At 58.7% G+C, this 7,814-nt stretch overlaps 1 protein-coding gene across 1 annotated transcript in view; it reads right to left on the bottom strand.

The window, feature by feature from the left end:
* Nucleotides 1-253: 253 nt before the first annotated feature.
* CTDP1 (CTD phosphatase subunit 1) overlaps nucleotides 254-7,814 on the bottom strand; it is a 36,760-nt gene continuing 29,199 nt past the window's right edge. The window contains exons 12-13 of the mRNA XM_030887296.2: nucleotides 3,798-3,978; nucleotides 254-966 (exon numbers count right to left, since the gene is read on the bottom strand). Of these exons, the coding sequence (XP_030743156.1) occupies nucleotides 825-966; nucleotides 3,798-3,978 (323 nt within the window). The 3' untranslated portion in view covers nucleotides 254-824. The remainder of the gene's footprint in view (nucleotides 967-3,797; nucleotides 3,979-7,814) is intronic.

Below are 7,814 nucleotides of genomic sequence, written 5' to 3'. Positions count from 1 at the left end.
CTCGCAGGGTTGGCCTGAGGAGCCAGAGCCCTGGTCACCTTGCTCTTCTGCGAAGCCACCGGCGAGTTCATCCCCCCACATTTCTTTGGCAACTGGGCTCAATCACTGCACCCCCAAGTCTCCGTGGGAAGGTCTCTGAGCCAGGCACTGGGGCACCTTCCCCAGGGCTCCGTGGGAAGGTCTCAGTACACGCAGGTAGGCAGATGGGCGGGCCCTGAGCAGGTGCCACGTCACTGACACAATGCACCAGGGAGAGAGCTATAAAAAGGACTTTATTCCACGAAAGGTCTGCCTGGTGGGTCAAGTGTGACAGGCAGACGAACCCTTTCCACCCCATCTCTCAGACATAAGTACCCCTCCTTGCTCGCAGGCTCCCCAACAGGGTCTGGCCACGGGCCAGCCAGAGCGGGGTGTCGCCAGGCCTGCTCGCACGACTGAGCATCACACACCTTTCCTGAGGGGCACTCTTCCCCCGACAGCTGGGAGAAAAGCAAGACGCTCAGCTTCCTGCTGTCTGTTGCCATGTCCTGACCCCTCCCCCCACTCCTTACCCAACGGTGGCATTTTAGGGAAGCCCCGCCCCCACTGTGGGGCCAAGGTAAGGCCGCGCCACAGGGGCTCTCGGTGCCTTTGGCATTGAGCACACCAATCCTCCCAGACTCCTGCCACTTAAAAAAGTATACTTTCCCATAGTGGATTTCTTAAAAACACCTGTTTCTGTAAAATAATGGGTTTCCGTGTGAATGTGCAGGTCTTTCTGGGAGGACAGGAGTCCACGCGGAGCCAGGCTGGGATGAGGAACGGGAGCAGCCCCGCCCCACCGGTCACATGAAGTCACTCAGCTCAGCCTCCAAGGCTGCCGCCATCTCGTCCGCCTCCGAGCTGCTGCCCTCTCCGTCTTCGTTGCTGGACTCCTTGCTGGACACACTGGCCGCGTCCTCTTCGTTCAGCTTCCGCTTGCGACCCCTGTGAGAAGCAGATGCAGGGGTGGTGATGCGAGCAGCATGCAGAGTTCAGGGGCATCGAGCCTGCCTCTGAGCGAGGTGTGCACACACGCTGGGGTAGGGCCTTGAGCAAGGTGTGCACAAGTCCCACCTAATAACCAAGGTACACAGCCATCCACCCAAGAGCACGCGGCTGTGACCCGACCCAGCCTGAGAATAGGCTGCCTTCCACCCTGCCCATGCTGCTCAGGAAGCAAACAGCTTCCCTAAGTTCCACCAAGAACTGAACCTGTAACTCCCCTGGGGGCTCCGGAGAGCCATGGTGGGGAGGGGCTGGCCCAGCCCGGTGGTCTGGTGGTCTGCAGCTCTGTGCAGGAAGGAGGCCGACTCCTGTCAGATGATGGTTGGGGCACAAGTTTCATAATTAACAGTTATCCCCAAGATTGGAAAAGGACAGCTGTGCCCACCCACCATGTGTGTGCGTGCCATTCGCTGGACTGTGCAGCCAGCAGACAGAGCAGTGGGGAACAACCCACACTCCGTGGAAGAGCCACACTGAACTGTGCCCTGTAGATGCTACCCTGGACAATGTGTCGTTGTCCACTGGCCCACCTGTGTACAACCACCTGTAATCCGCACTGAAGGCTGCTCTGTCCTCTTCACGTTCAGCAAGTTGGGATGTCTGCTTGTCGCAGGCTGTGAACCAGTCTTTCTCCATCCTTCTGTGTGCAGTCCTGCTCCACGGGTGACCCGTGCCACAGACTGACTGCATAGGCACAGTGCAGGATGCCACCCCAACACCCCCTTTCCTGATGTGAAGTCACTCTGCGCCCCTTCTTCTGTCCCTTCCTGTTCGTCCTGGCCCGTGAGGGGGTTCTGTCCAAGGCACAATCCAGAGTGCAGGACTTCACACTGTTTGCAAGGCACTCATAGTTTAGTACGACCCTTTGCACAGGTAATGCAGACACAGGTAAACATCTTTCCGGTGTTCTCTGCTTACAGCTAAGATGACCTGACATCACCAATGGTCCCTTGTCCCATGCCTTCTGAATTGGGCTTGAGTTTTTCTCAGTTCCCTGTGGACGCAGCTCGAGAACTAGTTTTGAATTCTACGCAGTCAACTTTCACTGGGGTGTGCTACTAATGATATGAAAACGCTTCCAAAAGCTCCTGGGAAAAGGAAACGAAAAGATAGTGAAATGCCTCCTGCATTATCTGTTAGCACACAGGTGCTGTGGGTCCACTCTGGCCTGCTCCCGGAGCACTGGCCCTTGCACCCATGCCTGTGGTCCAGGTCGGACTCCCACCACGGCTGTGAGCACGCAGCTGGGTGACTGTGCCTCTCGTCGTCTTCTGCCACGTGCCGCGCTGTCAGTCACGCTGCCCACGGCATCTGTCCATCTCACGGGTCAAGCTTGGGAAGCACCAAGTGTCTTCTTCCCTTGTACCCTTCAGCCCCGTCTCTGCATCTCACCCTCACACACCGCCTTCCCCGCTCACCTCCTCACGCTACCCTCTCCGCCCATGGGCAGGCACCAGCATCTGTTGTGACGCCTCGTTTGGTCCTTTCTTCCCACCTTGCCTTTTGACAGGCTCCTTTATGTCATCCCACACCTCTTCTGGTTTCCGGTCACTAGGGCTCCTGAGGTTCTGGACTGTGACTCTCAGCCTTGGGGACCTGGGGCAGCTCTCCTCTCCCCTGTGGGGCTGCGAGGGTCAAAGCCAGAGGGGTGACAGATGCTCTCAGGAAGAAGGAGAGGGAGCAGGCCCTGGGAATGGACGACGGGCTGTGATGGCATCTACAAAGAGGGAGGCTTCATGTCCCTTAGGGAGAGAGGAGCCAGCCAGGGAACACTGATTTGTGGCAGCTTTGACTCCCGTTAGACATGGTGGTGTTCCCTTGTTTGTCCTCACGATACCAGTCGGGATGGGAAGTGTGTCCAGACTAGTGTTCTAGCGCTTAGAGAAGAGCTGGCTTTTAGCGCTGCTACCAGACCCCAGAACCCTGCTGCCTCTCTTGTCTTGACATCCTGTACCAGCAATGCTGTAGTAATTAAACACCTGCCCACCAACTCCTGAAACCTGAAGGAGAGCCAGGCTGGATTCTGGTGCCTACGGAAGCACAGAGGACAGCGAGTGGCAGGGGAGCAGCGATGTTGGGGGGCTTCCGACATGAAGCTCTCTTGGGGCGAATGCTTTTCACACAGACTTGCTGTCAGAGCTTCGTGATTGACCCTAAGGAATGAAGGCGCCATGCACCAAGACGCCTGGTGCTTGTGAGTGTGAGGAAAGTGTGAACTTATTCTGCTGGCTTCCACCAGCGCCATTTCCAGGCCTCTGTGGCCCACCTGCTGTCAGAGATGGTTGCACTCAGCACGGGGTGTCACCGCCCACAGGGACCATCACAACAGAGAAAGCACACGGTGAAAAAGCCTTCCTGAGGAACCCAGAGAGGCCAGGCAAGCAGGGGACTCGACCTTCTATGTTGGCATCCCACAGGGGGTGGGTGGGGGTGGGGTTGCCGCTTCCTCGAGGCAGGGCTCCTGTGAGGAGAGCACTGTGCTGCACGAGGGGGTGTGTGTGTGTGTCTTTCACACACACATACACATGGCACCCACCCACACATGCACAAACCACACACCATACACGTACACACCACAAACGACACATGCACAAAGCCACACGATATGCAGTCAAACCTCCCCCTCCCCGCCCCCCCCCCCCCACTCCTGTGGGCACTCATAGGAAGAACGCTTATCTCTTCCAGTGTGCGCCCAGGCCACTCTGCTCAGGGACAGCTGAGGCCTGGGCTGGAGGCAGGCACAGGCCAGATGGGACACCTGTAGCACCTACCTGGGCACAGCGACACCTGTTGGGCTCCGCTCACTGGACCAGGATGCTGCTGCAGGCTGGTGCTCCAAGCCGGCCCCCGGCGGCCCTGCCGCCCTGCGCCGAGGCTTCCCCTCTTGCTCCTCGGGCTTCTTCTCACCGTCACTGTCATCGCTGCCTTCTCCAAGGATGTCATCCACCTGACAGACGGACGGCCAGGGGTCAGAATGCTTCTCTCCCTTTTCAGAACTTACCCCATGGAGGAATGCTCCTGTGGAGGGCTACTTCCAGGTGTGGTGCCTCCTCCCCAGTCCCTGCAGCTACTGGGCCACACTGCCAGGACCTGTGGCCACTGGGGCGTGAAGTCACACAGGAGCCAACTCCTCCAAGGAAGACAGCCTGGAGGAAGGACACACCGTGCAGGTAGGCGGTGCCACTGTGGGTGTGGCTAGATTGCCACACAGGGCCTGGCTGGTCACAATGCCCACCTTGTCAACACACATACAATCCAACACATACCCAGGGACTCATCCCTCTTAGAACAAAGATGGAAGAACCAGGCAGCACTTGCTCCTCCCATTTTAGGACTGTGTATGCAGTGGGGCCCTGGAGGCTCTGCAGTGTAGGCTGTCTGTGGGAGGCCCCCATGGGCTCTGTGGTGTGGGCTGTAGAGGGACACGTGGGCTCTGTGGTGTGGGCTTTCTGTGGGAGGCCTTCAGGAGGTGAGGAGGCAGAGCTGAGCTCTGCACCCGTGAGACGGAGGGAAGGCCCAGCCACACTGTGTCTGCTCTTCCGACCAGCAGGAACCGTGAGATGACGATGGACATTGTCCTGTACTTAATAGTTTAGAACATTTACCATCGGTGGCAATTTGTTATACCGCATAGAAAACTAATACGTTGGTTAAAACACAATTACACAATAAATCATGACAATCAAGACATTCCTATGAACACAAAACTTTCAAGGCTGAAGAGGGTATCTCATGACCCAAGAGAAAGAAACATTTAAAATCTGCCCGAGGTGCTACGGTGGGCAGTACTGACGGCCCTGAAGTGACATATGCCAACCAGGCACTCTGAAACCCCCCGCTTAGGAGGATTGCAGACCTCCTACAACTCAGAAGCCCACACTCCTTTTTCACCCACAGTAAAACCTGAAGCCACCAACATGCAAGCACCCGAGCCCCAAGAAACCCAGTTTAAAGCTCAGAGGCAAGGCATCCCGAGAGCAGGGCCAGGCCAGCACCCCAGGGCCCCTTTGTTTCGGGTGCAGCAGCCCTGGCACTGCCCTGCCTGCCAGTGTGGTGCTGGCTTCCCTCCCAGCAGGACACAGACTCGTCTTGGTGGAGCACAGGAGCAGCAGCAGGTGAGCTCAGGGGTTAAGGAAACCCCTGTCCAATGTGACTTGCTGCCCCCAAGGAAATGACCCTGTAGCAGCTCTACTAACTCAGACCCATCCACGCTGAGTGCTGGCCAAAGCCAGCCTGCCCAGCATTGCACGTGAGAACAGGAAGCCGGGCACTGGAGTCTGGGACCAAGGCTGACCCTCTGCCCGGATACTCCTCTACCAGGCTGTTTCCCACATGGGGTGCAGACACACGTAGTGCAACCTTTTGCCACGCCATGGCCCGTGTGACCCCACTGACCCTTCACATTGAATCCCCTGCCGGGCAATAGCACAATTCCAGGCTCACCCACGACCACCCGGCAGGCGCTTCTCTGTGCCCGTCCTTGTCCTTGCTGTGGCCCCATGTGGGTGAAGCACTTCTGCAGGCCATCAGTCTACCTGCTGGTAGGGGTGGTGACTCCCATGCTGGACCGTCCCCCTACATCCCTCTGCAGTATGATGACTTCTATCGCTGCCACAGGTGCTGAACCCAGGCCCCGGCCCTGGGCAGCACCAGCACCAGCACCAGAGTCCCAGGGCTCCTAGAGCTGGTGCTCGGGCTGCGCAGGCCCACATGGCTTCCTGGCCCTCACACAGGCCTTGGGTGTAAACTTCCAGACCCCGCGCTGTAGGTTCCCACTTGGTTTGTATGGTTTTCTTCTGTTTTGGAGCCATGACTCACACACCACCTGACAGAAAGCCCCTACCCATCTGGAGTGGGCACTTGCCACTCCTGAGTGGGCAGCCAGAGTGTGCCGTGGGGAGAGTGACACGCGGGTGTGGTAAAACCGGCCCAAGCGCCACCGTGTCCAGCCAGGGGAGAGGAACAGTGGGCTAGGCTTCAGTGGAGCAGTGAGACCAGGTGGGCACGCAAGGGACTGGGGCTCACACAGGGAGGGTGCACACGTACACGCGCACACACACAAATGAGTTATGCGCGCACCGCCACAACACATCTACCATGCTGACACACATACACAGAACCTCGGCACGGAGGCAGGCTGGGGACCGAGGCAGTGGGTGCTTACTCAGACACAGGGAGTAAGACAGTCCAGCCTGGGACCCCTGTCACCTCGCCTGCAGCGGTGTATGCATAGCTGCTCCCTGGGAAGCTGGTGACCTGCACCCACTCTGAATTCAGCAGGGAAAGGCCTGGGCTCTACTCTGAAGAGTCACCCAGAAACCTTCGGGGCTGTGGACCTTCTAGATTAGGCCACAGGAGGAGGGCTGCTGACCTACTTCCAGAAGTCAGTGACCGGGGACTCCACGGGCTGACATGGGCTCCGGCAGCAGCCAGGAAGCAGGCCTGTTGCCATCCTGGCCCCTCCTCCTCAAGCCCCATGCCAGCCCTCTCCAACAAGAAGCCCCTACTGGCGGTGGGCACGAAGCCCTGTGGCATGGAGAGGAGGAAGGCTGTGCACACAAGGCAGCAGCCATCCATCTCACGGTCACAAGACGGCAGCTGGTGCTTGTGAGGCAGCCTGCCTCACAGTAGGTCCGGCCTGCAGTGCCCACAGCCAAGGACAATAGGGCTGATGATGGCAGCCCATCACTAGGGGGCCTGGTAGAGCACGGCCACAAGGGTGAGCAGCAGGGCTCAGACTCTGGGCTCCCCTCAGCCCACAGGTCGAGGGCCTGCTCAGCGATGGACTGGCTGCAAGCCTCCCACGTTGACCTCCTCGGCCCTCCAGCTGTGTTGAGTCAAGTCCCCGTGGGACTCAGCACAGCAGAGGATATGAGGGCTCCCAGGTTGTCTACATGGAGCACAGTATAGGGCCCCAAACAGCAGAGCGTGACAGGTTCTGACACCCCCCATGGTTTTACAGAAAGGGGTACAGACTACTGTGGTCACCTTCATGTCACTGAGGAACAAAGTTCCCATGTTCAAGGGCAGAGCAAGAAAGCAATATGCCTGCTTATTAACTCTGCCTGGAACAGAGCTCCTCTAGGCCCTCCCAGGAGGACAGTGAGTGGCCCCATGAGCCTTCTGCCATCGGCGGGCATGTATCTCATGCACTGTGCCCATGGTAGGCCCCACGAGATCAGCCAGACACCCCTCCTGTCAGCTGGCTGAAGGTCCCAGATGCAGGCACAGAAGGAACTTTCCAGAGAGAGTGCTCTGAGGAATGAAGAGCCAGTATGTGGAGAGGAGATGCTCAGAAAGGCAGTGTGCCCCAGATGAGCGCGCGCCCTGCAAGCTGTGGCGCTGCTGGAGGCGCGCAGTCCACTGTGAGCAGGAGCTCCTCCACACTCCCAGCCACCCTGCCCAGAGCCCCAGCGTCGGAGTGGGGAGGTCCGGCGCCTGTGTCCTTCTGCTGGACTTCCCGAAGGACGTGGCCGGGCGGACACACCTCAGCGGCACGTTGTCAGGGTGCAGGGCATCACAGGCGGTCAAGGCACAGTCCGAGCTGCAGTCTCAAGGGCCCCCTGGAGAAAACCTCTGGGGTGCACACCACAGCACATCGCAGGGCACAGAGCACACAGTGGCTGGACGCTGTGGGCGTGTCCTGAAGAATCACTGGCCACAAAACACATCTGTGGAAACCATACTACAGGGGCAGCAGAGGCAGGCTCTGGCACGAGAGGGCCTGGGGTCAGGCCAGGGAGGCTGTGTGGGTCCTGCTGGTGCCAGAGACGGAACTGGGGGCCAGG

Source organism: Echinops telfairi, unplaced genomic scaffold (genome assembly GCF_000313985.2).
Source record: "Echinops telfairi isolate 266 unplaced genomic scaffold, ASM31398v2 ScPeMD7_7400;HRSCAF=8409, whole genome shotgun sequence".
Lineage (NCBI taxonomy): Eukaryota > Metazoa > Chordata > Mammalia > Afrosoricida > Tenrecidae > Echinops > Echinops telfairi.
The sequence above is the reverse complement of the archived record's forward strand: the minus strand, read 5'-3'. Positions and strand labels throughout refer to the sequence as shown.